The sequence below is a fragment of the Oncorhynchus gorbuscha genome, linkage group LG13, assembly GCF_021184085.1.
Source record: "Oncorhynchus gorbuscha isolate QuinsamMale2020 ecotype Even-year linkage group LG13, OgorEven_v1.0, whole genome shotgun sequence".
NCBI lineage: Eukaryota > Metazoa > Chordata > Actinopteri > Salmoniformes > Salmonidae > Oncorhynchus > Oncorhynchus gorbuscha.
In genome coordinates, this window is record NC_060185.1 from 11,738,030 (window position 1) to 11,758,872 (window position 20,843).

A 20,843-nucleotide genomic window follows, 5' to 3' on the forward strand; every position below is an offset into this window, starting at 1 on the left:
CTCGCCATCCGCATAGAACGACGGGTAGATCTTCGTCACCAGGCTCGTGGAAGAGAGCTCGCATCAACGGTGTTTCCCTGCTCCGCATCGCAACCATCTCCCTCCTCTGGCTCTGAGACTGAGCCCATGCAGCTGGGAGGGATTCGCATCTCGACTAAGGAGAGGGAACGGAGGATCACCAACCGCCTGTGCCTCTATTGCGGATTTGATGGACATTTTGTTAATTCATGTCCAGTAAGAGGCCAGAGCCCATCAGTAAGCGGAGGGCTACTGGTGAGCGCTACTACTCAGGTCTCTTCATCTAGATCTTGTACTACTATGTCGGTCCATCTACGCTGGACCGGTTCGGGTGCTACATGCAGTGCCTTGATTGACTCTGGGGCTGAGGGTTGTTTCATGGACGAAGCATGGGTTCGGAAACATAACATTCCTTTCAGACAGTTAGACAAGCCTACGCCCATGTTTGCCTTAGATGGTAGTCATCTTCCCAGTATCAGATTTGAGACACTACCTTTAACTCTCACAGTATCTGGTAACCACAGTGAGACTATTTCTTTTTTGATTTTTCGTTCACCTTTCACACCTGTTGTTTTGGGTCATCCCTGGCTAGTATGTCATAATCCTTCTATTAATTGGTCTTGTAATTCTATCCTATCCTGGAACGTATCTTGTCATGTGAAGTGCTTAATGTCTGCCATCCCTCCCATTTCTTCTGTCCCCACTTCTCAGGAGGAACCTGGCGATTTGACAGGAGTGCCGGAGGAATATCATGATCTGCGCACGGTCTTCAGTCGGTCCCGAGCCAACTCCCTTCCTCCTCACCGGTCGTATGATTGTAGTATTGATCTCCTTCCGGGGACCACTCCTCCTCGGGGTAGACTATACTCTCTGTCGGCTCCAGAACGTAAGGCTCTCGAGGATTATTTATCTGTGTCTCTTGACGCCGGTACCATAGTGCCTTCTTCCTCTCCGGCCGGGGCGGGGTTCTTTTTTGTTAAGAAGAAGGACGGTACTCTGCGCCCCTGAGTGGATTATCGAGGGCTGAATGACATAACGGTTAAGAATCGTTATCCGCTTCCCCTTATGTCATCAGCCTTCGAGATTCTGCAGGGAGCCAGGTGCTTTACTAAGTTGGACCTTCGTAACGCTTACCATCTCGTGCGCATCAGAGAGGGGGACGAGTGGAAAACGGCGTTTAACACTCCGTTAGGGCATTTTGAGTACCGGGTTCTGCCGTTTGGTCTCGCCAATGCGCCAGCTGTTTTTCAGGCATTAGTTAATGATGTTCTGAGAGACATGCTGAACATCTTTGTTTTTGTCTATCTTGACGATATCCTGATTTTTTCACCGTCACTCGAGATTCATGTTCAGCACGTTCGACGTGTTCTACAGCGCCTTTTAGAGAATTGTCTCTACGTAAAGGCTGAGAAGTGCTCTTTTCATGTCTCCTCCGTTACTTTTCTCGGTTCCGTTATTTCCGCTGAAGGCATTCAGATGGATTCCGCTAAGGTCCAAGCTGTCAGTGATTGGCCCGTTCCAAGGTCACGTGTCGAGTTGCAGCGCTTTTAGGTTTCGCTAATTTCTATCGGCGTTTCATTCGTAATTTCGGTCAAGTTGCTGCCCCTCTCACAGCTCTTACTTCTGTCAAGACGTGTTTTAAGTGGTCCGGTTCCGCCCAGGGAGCTTTTGATCTTCTAAAAGAACGTTTTACGTCCGCTCCTATCCTCGTTACTCCTGACGTCACTAGACAATTCATTGTCGAGGTTGACGCTTCAGAGGTAGGCGTGGGAGCCATTCTATCCCAGCGCTTCCAGTCTGACGATAAGGTTCATCCTTGCGCTTATTTTTCTCATCGCCTGTCGCCATCTGAGCGCAACTATGATGTGGGTAACCGTGAACTGCTCACCATCCGCTTAGCCCTAGGCGAACGGCGCCGACTGAGATGGCCGCCTCGCTTCGCGTTCCTGCGTTCCTAGGAAACTATGCAGTTTTTTGTTTTTTTACGTGTTATTTCTTACATTAGTACCCCAGGTCATCTTAGGTTTCATTACATACAGTCGAGAAGAACTACTGAATATAAGATCAGCGTCAACTCACCATCAGTACGACCAAGAATATGTTTTCCGCGACGCGGATCCTGTGTTCTGCCTTACAAACAGGACAACGGAATGGATCGCATGCAGCGACCCAAGGAAACGACTCCGAAAAAGAGGGAAACGCGGCGGTGTTCTGGTCAGACTCCGGAAAAGGGCACATCGCGCACCACTTCCCAGTATTCTTCTTGCCAATGTCCAGTCTCTCGACAACAAGGTTGATGAAATCCGAGCAAGGGTGGCATTCCAGAGGGACATCAGAGACTGCAACGTTCTCTGCTTTACGGAGACATGGCTTACTGGGAAGACGCTATCCAGGGCGGTGCAGCCAACGGGTTTCTCCACGCATCGCGCCGACAGAAACAAACATCTCTCTGGTAAGAAGAGTGGAGGGGGCGTATGCCTCATGACTAACGGGACATGGTGTGATGAAGAAAACATACAGGAACTCAAATCCTTCTGTTCACCTGATTTAGAATTCCTCACAATCAAATGTAGACCGCATTATCTTCCAAGAGAATTCTCTTCGATTATAATCACAGCCGTATATATCCCCCCCAAGCAGACACATCGATGGCTCTGAACGAACTTTATTTAACTCTTTGCAAACTGGAAAACATTTATCCGGAGGCTGCATTCATTGTAGCTGGGGATTTTAACAAAGCCAATCTGAAAACAAGACTCCCTAAATTTTATCAGCATATCGATTGCGCAACCAGGGGTGGTAAAACCTTGGATCATTGTTACTCTAACTTCCGCGACGCATATAAGGCCCTGCCCCGCCCCCTTTCGGAAAAGCTGACCACGACTCCATTTTGCTGATCCCTGCCTACAGACAGAAATTAAAACAAGAGGCTCCCACGCTGAGGTCTGTCCAACGCTGGTCAGAACAAGCTGACTCTACACTCCAAGACTGCTTCCATCACGTGGACTGGGACATGTTTCGTATTGCGTCAGATGGAAATATTGACGAATACGCTGATTCAGTGTGCGAGTTCATTAGAACGTGCGTCCTAAGATGTCGTTCCCATAGCAACGATAAAAACATTCCCTAACCAGAAACCGTGGATTGATGGCAGCATTCGCGTGAAACTGAAAGCGCGAACCACTGCTTTTAATCAGGGCAAGGTGTCTGGCAACATGACTGAATACAAACAGTGCAGCTATTCCTCCGTAAGGCTATTAAACAAGCTAAGCGTCAGTACAGAGACAAAGTGGAATCTCAATTCAATGGCTCAGACACAAGAGGCATGTGGCAGGGTCTACAGTCAATCACGGACTACAAGATGAAATCCAGCCCAGTCACGGACCAGGATGTCTTGCTCCCAGGCAGACTAAATAACTTTTTTGCCCGCTTTGAGGACAATACAGTGCCACTGACACGGCCTGCAACGGAAACATGCGGTCTCTCCTTCACTGCAGCCGAGGTGAGTAAGACATTTAAACGTGTTAACCCTCGCAAGGCTGCAGGCCCAGACGGCATCCCCAGCCGCGCCCTCCGAGCATGCGCAGACCAGCTGGCCGGTGTGTTTACGGACATATTCAATCAATCCCTATACCAGTCTGCTGTTCCCACATGCTTCAAGAGGGCCACCATTGTTCCTGTTCCCAAGAAAGCTAAGGTAACTGAGCTAAACGACTACCGCCCCGTAGCACTCACTTCCGTCATCATGAAGTGCTTTGAGAGACTAGTCAAGGACCATATCACCTCCACCCTACCTGACACCCTAGACCCACTCCAATTTGCTTACCGCCCAAATAGGTCCACAGACGATGCAATCTCAACCACACTGCACACTGCCCTAACCCACCTGGACAAGAGGAATACCTATGTGAGAATGCTGTTCATCGACTACAGCTCGGCATTCAACACCATAGTACCCTCCAAGCTCGTCATCAAGCTCGAGACCCTGGGTCTCGACCCCCCCTGTGCAACTGGGTACTGGACTTCCTGACGGGCCGCCCCCAGGTGGTGAGGGTAGGCAACAACATCTCCTCCCCGCTGATCCTCAACACGGGGGCCCCACAAGGGTGCGTTCTGAGCCCTCTCCTGTACTCCCTGTTCACCCACGACTGCGTGGCCACGCACGCCTCCAACTCAATCATCAAGTTTGCGGACGACACAACAGTGGTAGGCTTGATTACCAACAACGACGAGACGGCCTACAGGGAGGAGGTGAGGGCCCTGGAGTGTGGTGTCAGGAAAATAACCTCACACTCAACGTCAACAAAACTAAGGAGATGATTGTGGACTTCAGGAAACAGCAGAGGGAACACCCCTATCCACATCGATGGAACAGTAGTGGAGAGGGTAGCTAGTTTTAAGTTCCTCGGCATACACATCACAGACAAACTGAATTGGTCCACTCACACTGACAGCGTCGTGAAGAAGGCGCAGCAGCGCCTATTCAACCTCAGGAGGCTGAAAAATTCGGCTTGTCACCAAAAGCACTCACAAACTTCTACAGATGCACAATCGAGAGCATCCTGGCGGGCTGTATCACCGCCTGGTACGGCAACTGCTCCGCCCTCAACCGTAAGGCTCTCCAGAGGGTAGTGAGGACTGCACAACGCATCACCGGGGGCAAACTACCTGCCCTCCAGGACACCTACACCACCCGTTGTTACAGAAAGGCCATAAAGATCATCAAGGACATCAACCACCCGAACCACTGCCTGTTCACCCCGCTATCATCCAGAAGGCGAGGTCAGTACAGGTGCATCAAAGCTGGGACCGAGAGACTGAAAAACAGCTTCTATCTCAAGGCCATCAGACTGTTAAATAGCCACCACTAACATTGAGTGGCTGCTGCCAACACACTGTCATTGACACTGACCCAACTCCAGCCATTTTAATAATGGGAATTGATGGAAATGATGTAAATATATATATATATATATATATATATATATATATATATATATATATATATATATATATATATATATATATATATATATATATATATATCACTAGCCACTTTAAACAATGCTACCTTATATAATGTTACTTACCCTACATTATTCATCTCATATGCATATGTATATACTGTACTCTACAACATCGACTGCATCCTTATGTAACACATGTATCACTAGCCACTTTAACTATGCCACTTTGTTTACTTTGTCTACACACTCATCTCATATGTATATACTGTACTCGATACCATCTACTGTATGCTGCTCTGTACCATCACTCATTCATATATCCTTATGTACATGTTCCTTATCCCCTTACACTGTGTATAAGACAGTAGTTTTTTTTTGGAATTGTTAGTTAGATTACTTGTTGGTTATCACTGCATTGTCGGAACTAGAAGCACAAGCATTTCGCTACACTCGCATTAACATCTGCTAACCATGTGTATGTGACAAATAAAATTTGATTTGATTTGATTTGAGTGGTTGGAGGGGGCGACCGTTCCTTTTGTCGTTTGGACAGACCATAAGAACCTTGAGTACATCCGTTCTGCCAAACGACTTAATGCCCGTCAAGCTCGTTGGGCGTTGTTTTTCGCTCGTTTCGAGTTTGTGATTTCTTACCGTCCGGGTAGCAAGAACACCAAGCCTGATGCCTTATCCCGTCTGTTTAGTTCTTCTGTGGCTTCTACTGATCCCGAGGGGATTCTTCCTTATGGGCGTGTTGTCGGGTTGACAGTCTGGGGAATTGAAAGACAGGTTAAGCAAGCACTCACGCACACTGCGTCGCCGCGCGCTGTCCTAGTAACCTCCTTTTCGTTCCTGTTTCCACTCGTCTGGCTGTTCTTCAGTGGGCTCACTCTGCCAAGTTAGCTGGTCATCCCGGTGTTCGAGGCACTCTTGCGTCTATTCGCCAGCGATTTTGGTGGCCGACTCAGGAGCGTGACACGCGCCGTTTCGTGGCTGCTTGTTCGGACTGCGCGCAGACTAAGTCGGGTAACTCTCCTCCTGCCGGTCGTCTCAGACCGCTCCCCATTCCTTCTCGACCATGGTCTCACATCGCCCTAGACTTCATTACCGGTCTGCCTTTGTCTGCGGGGAAGACTGTGATTCTTACGGTTGTCGATAGGTTCTCTAAGGCGGCACATTTCATTCCCCTCGCTAAACTTCCTTCCGCTAAGGAGACGGCACAAATCATTATCGAGAATGTGTTCAGAATTCATGGCCTCCCGTTAGACGCCGTTTCAGACAGAGGCCCGCAATTCACGTCACAGTTTTGGAGGGAGTTCTGTCGTTTGATTGGTGCGTCCGTCAGTCTCTCTTCCGGGTTTCATCCCCAGTCTAACGGTCAAGCAGAGAGGGCCAATCAGACGATTGGTCGCATACTACGCAGCCTTTCTTTCAGAAACCCTGCGTCTTGGGCAGAACAGCTCCCTGGGCAGAATACGCTCACAACTCGCTTCCTTCGTCTGCTACCGGGTTATCTCCGTTTCAGAGTAGTCTGGGTTACCAGCCTCCTCTATTCTCTTCCCAGCTTGCCGAGTCCAGCGTTCCCTCCGCTCAAGCGTTTGTCCAACGTTGTGAGCGCACCTGGAGGAGGGTGAGGTCTGCACTTTGCCGCTACAGGGCACAGACTGTGAGAGCCGCCAATAAACGCAGGATTAAGAGTCCTAGGTATTGTTGCGGCCAGAGAGTGTGGCTTTCCACTCGCAACCTTCCTCTTACGACAGCTTCTCGTAAGTTGACTCCGCGGTTCATTGGTCCGTTCCGTGTCTCCCAGGTCGTCAATCCTGTCGCTGTGCGACTGCTTCTTCCGCGACATCTTCGTCGCGTCCATCCTGTCTTCCATGTCTCCTGTGTTAAGCCTTTTCTTCGCACCCCCGTTCGTCTTCCCTCCCCCTCCCCGTCCTTGTCGAGAGCGCACCTATTTACAAGGTACATAAGATCATGGACATGCGTTCTCGGGACGGGGTCACCAATACTTAGTGGATTGGGAGGGTTACGGTCCTGAGGAGAGGAGTTGGGTTCCGTCTCGGGACGTGCTGGACCGTTCACTCATTGATGATTTCCTCCGTTGCCGCCAGGATTCCTCCTCGAGTGCGCCAGGAGGCGCTCGGTGAGTGGGGGGGTACTGTCATGTTTTGTCATTTATTATCATGTCTTGTCCCTGTGCTTCCCATTCTATTCGTTTTCCTCTGCTGGTCTTATTAGGTTCTTTCCCTCTTTCTATCCCTCTCTCTCCCCCTCCCTCTCTCACTCTCTCGCTCTCTCTTCTCTCTATCGTTCCGTTCCTGCTCCCAGCTGTTCCTATTCCCCTAATCATCATTTAGTCTTCCCACACCTGTTCCCGATCCTTTTCCCTGATTAGAGTCCCTATTTCTCTCCTTGTTTCCCGTACCTGCCCTGTCGGATCCTCATTTATAATTCACCGTGCTGTGTCTATGTTTTGCCTGTCGTGTCGTGTTTCCCTCAGATGCTGCGTGGTGAGCAGGTGTCTGAGTCTGCTAGGTTCAAGTGCCTTCCCGAGGCAACCTGCAGTTCTCGATCAAGTCTCCAGTCTGTTCTCGTCTTTACGTGTAGTATTATGCTTTTTGTTTTGTAAAGTTTATTCTGGATTAAATACTCTGTTTTCGCCAAGTCGCTTTTGGGTCCTCATTCACCAGCATGACACATCTCTTGGCAGTAGCAGTGTAGACAACTTTATCACTGACCTCAAACCAGTGTCTCTTAGAGCATTCTGTCAGTCAGTCCACTGACACCCCTATAAAATCACACTCTACTTGAACAGAGCTATGCTCAATCATGAGGCATCAAAGCCCAAGGAACTGAATATATTAAGAAATGCTGTAGAAGGAAGGAAAGTAGTGTAGAAACCTACCAAAACCAAAGAGGCAACAACAAATTAAATCCCTCCTGGACAAAATGTTGCACTGTAATAGTGAAGGTGCAAACTTACCAATAGAAAACCTAAACAATATATTTGATATTGTCACGTTCTGACCTTAGTTATTTTATTATGTTTTTGTTTTTATTATGTCTTTGTCTTAGTATGGTCAGGGCGTGAGATGGACGGGTTGTCAATGTTCTTTTTTTCTATAATTTGGGATTTTCTGTGTTTGGTCTGGTATGGTTCTCAATCAGAGGCAGCTGTCAATCGTTGTCCCTGATTGAGAATCATACTTTGGTAGCCTGGTTTCACTTTTGAGGGTGTTTATTTTTCCGTGTTATTGTTTGTGCCACACGGGACTGTTTCAGTTTTGATTACTTTACATTTATTGTTTTGTTCAGTGTTCCTTGTTTATTTAAAAAACTATGAACACTTACTATTGGTCCTCAGAACCTTTAAATTACTCGTCTTCGTCAGAAGAAATCGAGATACCTATCTAACTAAAAACAAAATCAGAGTTTACGCCTTCACTATGGTGAATCAGTCACCACCGTCCTGAGGAGAGACACATGATACGAGGGGTTAATATGGTAATCAGGGGGAAGCTGTAACCTGTAACTCACCTCGTTCAGACTCCTCAGAACTTTAAATGGCCCCACAAACCACTGACACAGCTTCCGGTAGGGTAGGCGGAGGGGCAGGTTTGGGGTCGAGAGCCAGACCGGGTCCTCTGGGGCCTCACTGCGGTGATGGTCTGCGCAGGCTTTCTGGCGCAGCACGGTACACTGAAGGTGAACATGGGCGGCGTCCCATGTTTCCTCCGCACGCCAGAACCAGTCACCCCCCGCAGGAGTCTTGGTCTGACTTTGTTGCCAAGGAGCAAGAACCGGCTGATACCCCAGTATGCACTGGAAGGGGGAGAGGTTAGTGGAGGAGTAGCGGAGCGAGTTCTGGGCCATCTCTGTGCAGGGCACGAACGCTGCCCATTCCCCCAGCCGGTCCTGGCAATAAGATCTCAGAAACCTACCCACATCCATGTTAACTCTCTCCACCTGCCCGTTACTTTCGGAGTGAAAACCCGAGGTAAGGCTGATCGAGGCCCCCAGACCTTCCATGAACGCCCTCCAGACCCTTGAAGTGAACTGGGGACCCCAATCAGACACTATGTCCTCAGGCACCCCATAGTGCCGGAAGCAACGTGTAAACAAGGCCTCGACAGTCTGTAGGGCTCTAGGGAAACCGGGCAGTGGGAGGAGACGGCAGGAGTTAGAAAAACGGTCCACAACGACCAGGAACGTGATGTTACCCCGTGAGGGAGGTAGATCGGTATGGAAGACCACCGACAGGAGCGACCAAGGTCGTTGTGGAACAGGTAAGGGGTGTAACTTACCTCTGGGCAGATGCCTAGGAGCCTTACACTGAGCGCACACCGAGCAAGAGGCAACATGAACCCTCACGTCCTTAGCCAAAGTGGGCCACAAGTACTTCCCACTCAGACAGGACACCATCCGACCGATGCATGGATGACCAGAGGAGGGTGGCATGTGGGCTCAATAGATCAGCCGGTCGCGGACGGATGACGGAACGTACCTCCGCCCAGCGGGACTCTGGAGGGGAGCGGGCTCTGCACGTAGCACCTGCTCAATGTCTGCGTCCAGCTCCCACACTACCGGCGCCACCAGGCAGGAGGCCGGGAGTATGAGGGTGGGATCCATGGAACGCTCCTCTGTGTCATACAGCCGGGACAGTGCGTCTGCCTTGACGTTATGGGAACGTGGTCTGTAGGAGAGGGTGAAAACAAAATGGGTTTTTGCCTGGCTAGGTTTCAGTCTCCTCACCGCCTGGATGTACTCCAGATTTTGGTGGTCAGTCCAGATGAGAAAAGGTATTTAGCCCCCTCAAGCCAATGTCTCCACGCCTTCAAAGCCCTGATGACAGCCAACAGCTCCCGGTTCCCCACGTCATAGATTTGCTCCGCAGGGCTGAGCTTCCTCAGGAAGAAAACACAGGGGCGGAGCTTTGGTGGCGTACCCGAGCGCTGAGAGAGCACGGCTCCTATCCCAGCCTCGGACGCATCCACCTCCACTATGAATGCCAAAGAGGGATCTGGATGGGCCAGCACGGGAGCCGAGGCAAACAGAGCCCTCAGGTGACCAAAAGCCCTGTCCGCCTCAGCCAACCACTGCAAACTAACCAGTCCCACGAGAGGCAGCCCCAAAACAAATTTGGTGGGGCGGCACATGGGGAGATTGGCAGAGGTAGGGTTTAAACCTGAGCCAACTCCCCGTGCTTACCGTATGGAACGTGTGACTGGTCAGGCACCGTGTTATGCAGTGATGCGCACGGTGTCTCCCATATGCATTCAAAGCCCGGTGCTCTCTGTTCCAGCTCCCCGCAATTGCCGTGCTAGAATGGGACAGATTGCACCGGCTCAGTGCTCCTGGCCCTACGGTGCGTCTCTTCGGTCCAGGATATCCTGCACTAGCTCTACGCACGGTATCACCAGTTCGCCAGCACAGCCCAGTGCAAACTGTTCCAGCTCCCGGCACTTTCCGTGCTACAGGGGGGATTCAGCCAGGATGCGTTGTGCCAGCTCTGCGCTCTAGACCTCCAGTGCGCCTCCACGGCCCAGCATAACCTGCGCCGGCTCTATGCACTATGTCTCCATCATAGCCCAGTGAATCCCGTGCTCTCCATAATCACTGAGCCAGGATGTGTTGTGGCAGCTCCCCGCACCAGGCTTCCAGTACGTCTCCTCAGTTCGGTGAGACCTGGTCCGGCTCCACGTACGAAGCCTCCAATGATGATCCATGGCCCGAAGCCTCCTGTGATGATCCATGGTACGAAGCATCCAGTGATGATCCATGGCCCGAAGCCTCCTGTGATGATCCATGGTACAAAGCATCCAGTGATGATCCATGGCACGAAGCCTCCAGTGATGATCCATGGCCCGGAGCCTGCAGTGATGATCCATGGCACGGAGCCTCCAGTGATGATCCATGGCACTGAGCCTTCAGCGAGGGTTCCAAGTCCAGAGCTTTCAGCGAGGGTTCCCAGTCCAGAGCCTTCAGTGAAGGTTCCCAGTCCAGAACCTTACATTTACATTTACATTTAAGTCATTTAGCAGACGCTCTTATCCAGAGCGACTTCAGCGAGGGTTCCCAGTCCAGTGCCTTCAGCGAGGGTTCCCAGTACAGAGTCTTCAGCGAGGGTTACCAATCCGGAGTCTCCAGCGACGGTCCGCAGTCCGGAGCCTCCAGCGACGGTCCGCAGTCCGGAGCCTCCAGCGACGGTCCGCAGTCGGGAGCCTCCAGCAGTCTGTTACACCCTCACCTTAGAGACCCTTATTTATTCTCTATGTTTGGTTAGGTCAGGGTGTGACTCGGGTGGGAGTTTTCTATTTCTTTGTTGTTTTGCCTAGTGTGGTTCCCAATCAGAGGCAGCAGTCTATCATTGTCTCTGATTGGGGATCATATATAAATTGTCATTTCTGTTTGGGTTTTGTGGGGTGTTGTTTTCCATTTAGTATTTGTGCCTGACGGAAATGTTTTGTATTCGTTATTTTTGTTTGAGTGATTCTTGACAATAAAAATCATGAACACTTTCTACGCAGCTTTATAGATCTGCTTCGGGAAAGTCGTATTTCTGGTCATAATGTTGGCAAGTTGATGTTTCTCTTATATCCACTAGTTCCTCCCAGCTGTATGTAACAAGACTTAAGATTGGGGTAACAGTGTAAGAAATAATACATACAAAAAACATAATACTGCATAGTTTCCTAAGAACGCAAAGCGAGGCGGCCATCTCTGTCGGCGCAATAGACCACTTCCTAATTGCTTGTTGTTGTTGTTGTTGCCTGTATTGTTTTGCATTGTTACTGCACTGCTGGAACATAAGCATTTCATTACACCCACAATAACATTTAGAAAAATATGTGTACACAACCAATCAAATTTGATTTTATTTTGATTTCTCTGTGTGTGTCTCTTGATTCATCACAGCCTCATTATTAGAGCTAAAGACCCCTTAATAACAGACACCAAGCAATAAACTGGTACATCTGTGAAGGGGGAGAGAGAGAGGGAGAGAGGGGGAGAGAGAGAGGGAGAGAGAGAGAGAGAGAGAGAGAGAGAGAGGGAGAGAGAGAGGGGGAGAGGGAGAGGGAGAGGGAGAGGGAGAGAGAGAAAGAGAGGGGGAGAGGGAGAGGGAGAGAGAGGGGGAGAGGGAGAGGGAGAGAGGAGAGGGAGAGGGAGGGGAGAGGGAGAGGGAGAGGGAGAGGGAGAGGGAGAGGGAGAAAGAGAGGGGAGAGGGAGAGGGAGAGGGAGAGAGAGAGGGAGAGGGAGAGGGGAGAGAGAGAGGGAGAGAGAGAGGGGAGAGGGAGAGGGAGAGGGAGAGAGAGGGGGAGAGGGAGAGGGAGAGGGAGAGGGAGAGAGAGAGGGAGAGGGAGAGGGAGAGGGAGAGAGAGAAAGAGAGGGGGAGAGGGAGAGGGAGAGGGAGAGAGAGAGGGGGAGAGGGAGAGGGAGAGAGAGAGGGAGAGAGAGAGGGGAGAGGGAGAGGGAGAGGGAGAGAGAGGGGGAGAGGGAGAGGGAGAGGGAGAGGGAGAGGGAGAGGGAGAGGGAGAGGGAGAGGGAGAGGGAGAGAGAGAGGGAGAGGGAGAGGGAGAGGGAGAGGGGAGAGGGAGAGAGAGAGGAGAGAGGAGAGGAGAGGGAGAGGGAGAGGGAGAGAGAGGGAGAGGGAGGGAGAGAGAGGGAGAGAGAGGGAGAGAGAGAGAGAGAGGAGAGAGAGAGAGAGAGAGAGAGAGAGAGAGAGAGAGAGAGAGAGAGAGAGAGAGAGAGAGGAGGGGGAGGGGGAGGGGGAGGGAGAGAGAGAGAGAGGGAGAAAAACAGTTCACCTACAGGACACATGGTGGAATAACTTGGAGGTGTGTTCTTTCAATTTCAATTAAATTCGAAAGGTTTTATTGGCATTGGTATTATATGAGCACATTGCCAAAGCAAGTGAAAAAGATAATAAACAAAAGTGAAATAAAAAATTTTAACTCAGAAAAGTTTCAAAGGAACAGAGACATTTCAAATGTCATAATGTCTCTATACAGTGTTGTAACGATGTGCTAATAGATAAAGCTCAAAAGGGAAAATAAATAAACACGAATATGTGTTGTATGTAGAATGGTATTTGTTCTTCCCTGGTTGCACTTTTCGTGTGGCAACAGTTCACATATCGTCTCTCTCTGACACTCCTACGTTTCAGCTCCTACCTGCAACTCTGACCCCCTCCCCCTAACAACCCTCCCCTACCCCTGCAATCCCTCCACCCTGCATACCCCCTGCCACCCCCCCCCCCAACTCCCTCCCCCTTCCACTCCTCTCCCTGCTTCACAGTGTCAACCTCCGCTGGCAATATAAAAGAGAGGGAGAGAGAGTAAGCAAGAGAGAGACGGGGAGAGACAGAGTACAGATATGAGGTTCAGGCAATATATTAACCTTTACCTATCTATAGTCATGATACTGAACTCCTCATCTCTGAGCCTTCTATTGAACTACTCCTCTGCCTCGTCCACTTCCTCGTCCTGTCGTCTGCGGGAGCAGTTCAGTCTGAATGGGATGTACCAGAAGGGTGATGTGATTCTGGGAGGTCTGTTTGAGGTCCACTACTTCACTGTGTTCCCTGAGCTATCTTTCACATCAGAACCCCAGCAGCTCTACTGTGAGGGGTGAGTATTCATCTACTGGACTGGACTGGACTGGATGTGTGTCTGCACCTCTCCTAAAAAGGACAGATAGACATCCCTACTATAAGAAGCCTCACTATGATCAGTGTTAACCAACCCTGGTGCCGGAGACCTACTGGGTTCTTGTTACATTGGTGAATAGTACATTGCGGTTTCAAAATATATGTGAATAAATCGTGTGTATTCCATTGTTTTCAATCATCATTCCTGTTTTCTAAGCAAATGTACCTTTAAGATAAAGCTATTTTATTATCTATCCTTGACAAAAGTAACTTGTTTTCTCCTCTCAACCCCTTATGACAACACTCTCTCACGCACCACTTAAGAGGTGCACAGGGTTCAACACCTCTAGAGCGATTTAAAACATTTACAAATTGATTGAATGTTCCTTTTCAGTTTTACCAGTTTTGGTTTCCAGCAGGCCCAGACTATGGCGTTTGCTGTACATGAGATCAACAGAAACCCTGACCTTCTGCCAAACATCACACTCGGATACCAACTCTACGACAACTGCCAGAAGTTGGGCGTATCGCTCCGTGCTGCCATGTCATTGGCCAGTGGGACAGAGAAAGAGTTCTTATTGGATGAGACTTGTTCTGGGTCACCCCCGGTGCTAGGGATTGTGGGAGACCCAGGGTCCACACACTCCATCGCCATCTCCAGTGTCCTAGGGCTGTTCCGGGTTCCCATGGTAAATCAGAAAGAATAGAAAGATGACAACACTATTGGAAATATCCTTCTTGTATTCTAAAACCCCACTTTGAGTGAGAAACACGAGGTCTTACATGTGTCTAGGCATGAAACATTACTATTATATTAATACATTGAAGAATAACAAAATAATCATTATATATTTCTTTCCCTCAGGTGAGTCATTACGCCACGTGTTCCTGTCTGAGCGACCGGGGAAAATACCCATCCTTCTTCAGAACCATCCCCAGTGACGCCTTCCAGGTCTGTCTCTAAGAAGGCTACAATGACATAATTACACAGTGAACCGTCAGCTCCCATGTATACTCACTATACACTTCATACTGTGTAATGGCATTACAGTTAAATATAAGGGTAAATAATAATTTTAAAAAGACTAGATAAGGTTAAATAAAAGGTGACAAAAATAATGTTTGTAGTTTATGTTGATCTCTCTATACTCTCCAGTCTCTGTAATAACACCAGTAATGTCTAATCTCTGTTGATGTGATCTCAGGTGCGAGCCATGATCCAGATCCTACGTCGGTTGGGTTGGACCTGGGTGGGACTGGTGTTCAGTGATGATGACTACGGAGTTCATGCTGCCCGGTCCTTCCACTCAAGCCTGGCCGAGTCAGGGGGCTGTGTGGCCTATTCCCAGGTCCTGCCCAAAGACAACCGCCCCACTGAGCTGCAGAGGATCGTGGGAGAGATCAAGAGCTCCTCTGCTCGTGTGGTGGTGGTGTTCTCCGTCGAGGCCTACCTGCTCCCTCTGGTGGATGAGGTTCAGAGATTATTTTATCTTGACAGTTGATTTACAATAACTCTTACAATACATTCACATTTTAGTATCAGAGGCTCTAATCCAGAGACACTTACAGTCAGTGATGAGTGAAAATGTTTTACATATCGGTGTCCCTGGACAGTTAGTGCATCCATCCTAAGATAACTTGGGGGGACACCCACATATCACAGTCATAGTAAGCACGTATTTTCCTCATACTATCATCAAATGCATTCTACAGCCCTAACAGCCATAACAGCCATAACAGCTGTAGGATGTTTCCCCTCTCACACACAACAGTGTATAAAAGTGTTACAGAGTATTACCATTGGGGTTGTCTGATTATAAAGTATAAAACCTGTTTTACAAGGTGGTGGTGCAGAATGTGAAGGGTCTCCAGTGGATTGCCAGTGAAGCCTGGTCCTCCTCCTCTGTGTTTCACACCCCCCGTCTCATGCCCTACCTGGGGGGTACCCTGGGTATCGCCATCCGTCGTGGAGAGATTCCCGGCCTCAGGGACTTCCTGCGTAGCATCCGCCCCAACGACCATCCTGACAATAACCCTGGAAACAACATGGTGAAGTAGTTGTCTTTTAACTCCAACAATTTATTTAATTACTTTATACATTAGGTTTAAAACATTTAAAGGGCTACTTTGCCTATAAATTCTACAATACAGAAGAAAAAAACTAGTGTTCCTCTAAAACATTCCTTTCTCTGTTCTGATAAGGTGAGACAGTTCTGGGAGGCTGTGTTTGGGTGCAGGTTGGAGCCCACAGCAGGTTGGGTGGAGGCTGGGGGTGATGTATGTACAGGTCAGGAGGACCTGAGGGATGTGGAGACCAACTATGGGGATGTGTCTGAGCTCAGGCCGGAGTATAGCGCGTATAAGGCAGTGTACGCCCTGGCCCATGCCCTGCATGACCTTCTGCAGTGTGTGCCAGGGAGAGGACCTTTCAGTGGGCACAGCTGTGCCAGTCTAGGGAGACTGGAACCCTGGCAGGTGGGACACACACACAATCACACACAAACAGATGCAGATGTAAACTTTGCCAACTGTTTACTTCCTTTTCCTATTTTCTAAGTCAAGGTTCCCTTACTTCATACTGTCTTTTGTCTACATAAACTCCTCCTCTTTCCTCTCTTCCCTCTGTTCCCTCCATCCCTCCATCCCCCTCCTCTGACCAGCTGGTCTATTACCTGGAGAGGGTTAAGTTCACCACAGGGTTAGGTGATCGCGTTTCTTTCGATGGCAACGGGGATGCCCTGGCCATCTATGACATCATGAACTGGGTGTGGCTCCAGGATGGGAGCGTTCAGGTGGAGAATGTGGGTGTGATGGACGAATCAGCCCCCGCAGGACAAGAGCTCACACTGGACGAGGACAGAATTTTTTGGAACTTTGAGTCAAAAAAGGTTATTTGTAAAGTTATATACAGTTGAAGTCAGAAGTTACATTCACCTTAATCCAAATACATTTAAACTCAGTTTTTCACAATTCCTGACATTTAATCCTCATATAAATTCCCTGAATTAGGTCAGTTAGGATCACCACTTTATTTTAAGAATGTGAAATGTCAGGATAAGAGGAGAGAGAAACATTTTTTCAGCTTTTATTTCATTCATAACATTCCCAGTGGGTCAGAAGTTTACATACACTCAATTAGTATTTGGTAGCATTGGCTTCAAATTGTTTAACTTGGGTCAAATATTTTGGGTGGCCTTCCACAAGCTTTCCACAATAATCTGGGTGAATTTTGGCCCATTTCTTCTGATGGAGCTGGTGTAACTGAGTCGGGTTTGTAGGCCTCCTTGCTCGCAAATGCTTTTTCAGTTCTGCCCGTAAATGTTCTATAGGATTGAGGTCAGGGCTTTGTGATGGCCACTCCAATACCTTGACTTTGTTGTCCTTAAGCCATTTTGCAACAACTTTGGAAGTATGCTGGAGTCATTGTCCATTTGGAAGACCCATTTGCGACCAAGCTTTAACTTCCTGACTGATGTCTTGAGATGTTGCTCCAATATATCCACGTAATTTTACTACCTCATAATGCAGTCTATTTTGTGAAGTGCACCTGTCGCTCCTGCAGCAACCTCACCCCTACAACATAATGCTGCCACACCCGTGCTTCACGGTTGCGAAGGTGTTCTTCGGCTTGCAAGCCTCCCCCTTTTTCATCCATACATAACGATGGTCATTATGGCCAAACAGTTCTATTAATGTTTCATCAGAACAGAGGACATTTCTCCAAAGAGTACGATTTGTCCCCATGTGCAGTTGGAAACCGTAGTCTGGCTTCTTTATGGTGGTTTTGGAGCAGTGGCTTCTTCCTTGCTGAGTGTCCTTTCAGGATATGTCTATATAGGACTCGTTTTACTGTGGATATAGATACTTTTGTACCTGTTTCCTCCATCATCTTCACAAGGTTTTTTGCTGTTGTTCTGGGATTGATTTTGATTTTTCGCACCACAGTGCCTTCATCTCTAGGAGACAGAACCTTCCTGAGCAGGATGACGGCTGCGTGGTCCCATGGTGTTTATACTTGCGTACTATTGTTTGTACAGATGAAGGTGGTACCTTCAGGCATTTGGAAATTGCTCCCAAGGATGAATCAGAGTTTTTGAGATCTACAAAAAAAAATCTGAGGTCTTGGCTGATTTCGTTTGATTTTCCCATGATGTCAAGCAAAGAGGCACAGAGTGTGAAGGTAGGCCTTGAAATACATAAAAAGGTACACGTCCAATTGACTCAAATGATGTCAATTAGCCTATCAGAAGCTTCTAAAGCCATGACATAATTTTCTGGAATTTTCCAAGCTGTTTAAAAGCACAGTTAACTTAGTGAATATAAACTTCTGACCAACAGGAATTATGATACTGTGAATTATAAGAGAAAAAATCTGTCTGTAAACAATTGTTGGAAAAATGACTTGTCATGAACAAAGTAGATGTCCTAACCGACTTGCCAAAACTATCGTTTGTTAACAAGACATTTGTGGGGTGGTTGAAAAACAAGTTTTAATGACTCCTACCTAAGTGTATGTAAACTTCCCACTTCAACTGTAGTTATATTTCACTACTGCAACAGAAACAGTGTCAAATTATACCAGTGGAAGGCAAAGAAGCATTAAACATGGGTGTATAAATATGGGTGTATAAACATGGGTGTATAAACATGGGTGTATAATTATGGGTGTATAATTATGGGCATATTAAAGTCTGATTCTCCCTCCTTGGTCATCTTTGTAAAAAAAAATTGTTCTTTGACTGACTTGCCTAGATAAATAAAGCTTAAATTCCCCCTCACCTTCGTCATTATAGCCTCCACGATCAGTGTGCAGTGAGAGCTGTCCCCCAGGCACCCGTGTAGCCAGGAAGAAGGGGGAGCCTGTCTGCTGCTTCGACTGCATCTCCTGTGCTGAGGGAGAGGTCAGCAACACCACAGGTCAGTGAAATTAATATTATTTAAAGAATTTGAGTGTGGTGTGGGGCTGGAGAAAATGTTATCCACAATTTCTATGTATGCATTTCTGTCAGACTCGGCCAAGTGCTCGAGGTGTCCAGAGGACTTCTGGTCCAGCCCGGAGCGTGACCTCTGCATCCCTAAGAGGGTTGAGTTCCTCTCCTACCAGGAAGCACTGGGAATCTCCTTGATGACCGCCTCATTGCTAGGAGCCCTCATCTGTGCAGTGGTCCTCGGAATCTTCACCCGCTACCGGAACACACCTGTTGTCAAGGCCAACAACTCTGAGCTCAGCTTCCTACTTCTGCTGTCACTCAAACTCTGCTTCCTGTGCTCGCTGCTGTTCATTGGCCGGCCCCGGCTCTGGACGTGTCAGCTGAGGCATGCAGCATTTGGTATCAGCTTTGTTCTCTGTGTCTCCTGTATACTGGTGAAGACAATGGTGGTGCTGGCTGTGTTCAGGACCTCTAAGCCCGGGGGCAATTCCAGCCTGAAGTGGTTTGGTGCTGGGCAGCAGAGAGGAACAGTCCTGGTTCTCACCTCATTCCAGGCTGCTATCTGCACAGCCTGGCTGGTTTCAGCCTCTCCAACTCCATACAAAAACACGCGCTACCATAATGATAAGATTGTATATGAGTGTGTGGTGGGGTCGGTAGCAGGGTTCGGAGCGTTGTTAGGCTACATCGGCCTCCTGGCGTTCCTTAGCTTCCTCTTGGCTTTCCTGGCAAGGAATCTTCCAGACAACTTCAACGAGGCCAAGTTCATCACCTTCAGCATGCTGAATTTCTGTGCTGTCTGGATATCCTTCGTCCCTGCCTACATCAGCTCTCCTGGGAAGTATGCAGATGCTGTGGAGATATTCGCCATCTTAGCTTCCAGCTTTGGCATCCTGGTGGCTCTGTTCGGCCCAAAGTGTTACATCATCCTGCTGAGGCCAGAGAGGAACACCAAGAAGGCTCTGATGGGCCGGGCCTCAACCAAGACATAGGGAGAATCTTCGTTCCATTTCCTTGATTACTCACATCCTCTCTCCTCGCTTTCATCTCAAAACCAATTAGATTAGAAGGTCAGGGGGGGCGGGATATCTAACCTTCTCGTTCATTGGGTTTTGAAAAGGAGACCGAGGAGAGAGGACACAAGGAATCACGGAAATGTAATTGAGATTCTCCCATAGGCTCAATACCATAACAGCAGTTTACAGTGGATTCCTCTCCTCGTCTTCTTCATGTCCTCTGTGCTGATCTGATATATGAACACTAGGTGGAGGTACTATGCCTGCTAGGGATTTGCTTCACACTCTGCCATGCAAAGAAAGGAAAGGAGAAATGTATAGTAACAGAGTTTGATGGTCTCAAATAGTTTGAAGTAGCTACTTTTAGTATCCACTTCTGTTTGTCGTTTGATGGCAATAAATGAAATCAAAGAGATTTATTGTTTTGTTAGCTCTCTAGTGATGTGTAGTAGCATGTTATTGGTTATAATTATGATGTTCTGTGACTAAATATTATTTCCTTGGCCTGTTAAGTAGGCTTTGAATGTATTTAATTTGTCTGTGTGCGTGGCTTTAATCTTCTATGGGATAGGTTATCCCCAATAAGTGGGTTTCTGCATTGAAAAGCTTTCAATTTAATCATCACATTGTGTGGAACAGCTTAACTTCCCTGTTCCTTCTCAAGGATTCTGCTGCCACACTTATTCACCAATGAATGAATTATTCATTAATGCACATTTTCATTTAATAAAACAGTTTGACCTGAAAGGAGTTGCAGAATGTGTTTTTATTGAACAGTTGAAATTTAGCGATATATTTTATTAAAAAATGAGGAAACTGTGTCATATTGGAATAGAGAGTTACACACCTCATAAAATGTGAAAGGATAAAACAACATTTTTCATTAACCATATCTAAGTAAACTGATTTGTTTTCAGAACTGACTTTCAGGGGAGAAATGGATATCATTAAAGTCTATTGAAAAGAAGAGTCATACTGTGATTCAGAGGAAGACTTACTCCGTGTTGATTCACTGCTGACTCACTGTTGAATCATTAGAAACATACACTACCAGCAGGGTAGAAAAGTCCTGTTCATTTGTGTCCATCAACTTTAGGTATTGTCTGTTAAATATGTAACTTGCTGGTAAGTATTATACAGTGTATCATGTCATTCTTTGTTAAGTTTATCCATACAGAACTATAGTGAGATGGTGTGATTAACTAAACACAAAGATGACAATATTTGGACATCATGTGTTTCTTGGTGGTTTCTAATTGGA

The 20,843-nt window shown here is 47.9% G+C and overlaps 1 protein-coding gene across 1 annotated transcript; it reads left to right on the forward strand.

Moving 5' to 3' along the window:
• The first annotated feature begins 12,804 nt into the window (after positions 1 to 12,804).
• On the forward strand, positions 12,805 to 20,318 carry LOC123992512 (extracellular calcium-sensing receptor-like). Its single transcript, XM_046293709.1, has 8 exons — positions 12,805 to 14,324; positions 14,501 to 14,587; positions 14,841 to 15,107; positions 15,478 to 15,684; positions 15,838 to 16,110; positions 16,296 to 16,523; positions 18,429 to 18,552; positions 18,645 to 20,318. The coding sequence occupies exons 1-8, from the start codon at positions 14,016 to 14,018 to the stop codon at positions 19,556 to 19,558; spliced, it is 2,409 nt and encodes an 802-aa protein (XP_046149665.1). The 5' UTR covers positions 12,805 to 14,015; the 3' UTR covers positions 19,559 to 20,318.
• Positions 20,319 to 20,843: the final 525 nt, after the last annotated feature.

Excerpts from the sequence above, each read along its gene's own strand:
- LOC123992512 (XM_046293709.1), top strand. The coding sequence starts at position 14,016 with ATGTTCCTTTTCAGTTTTACCAGTTTTGGTTTCCAGCAGGCCCAGACT. Across the intron at positions 14,325-14,500 it reads GGCTGTTCCGGGTTCCCATG|GTGAGTCATTACGCCACGTG; the intron begins GTAAATCAGAAA and ends TCTTTCCCTCAG. Across the intron at positions 16,111-16,295 it reads GGAGACTGGAACCCTGGCAG|CTGGTCTATTACCTGGAGAG; the intron begins GTGGGACACACA and ends TCCTCTGACCAG.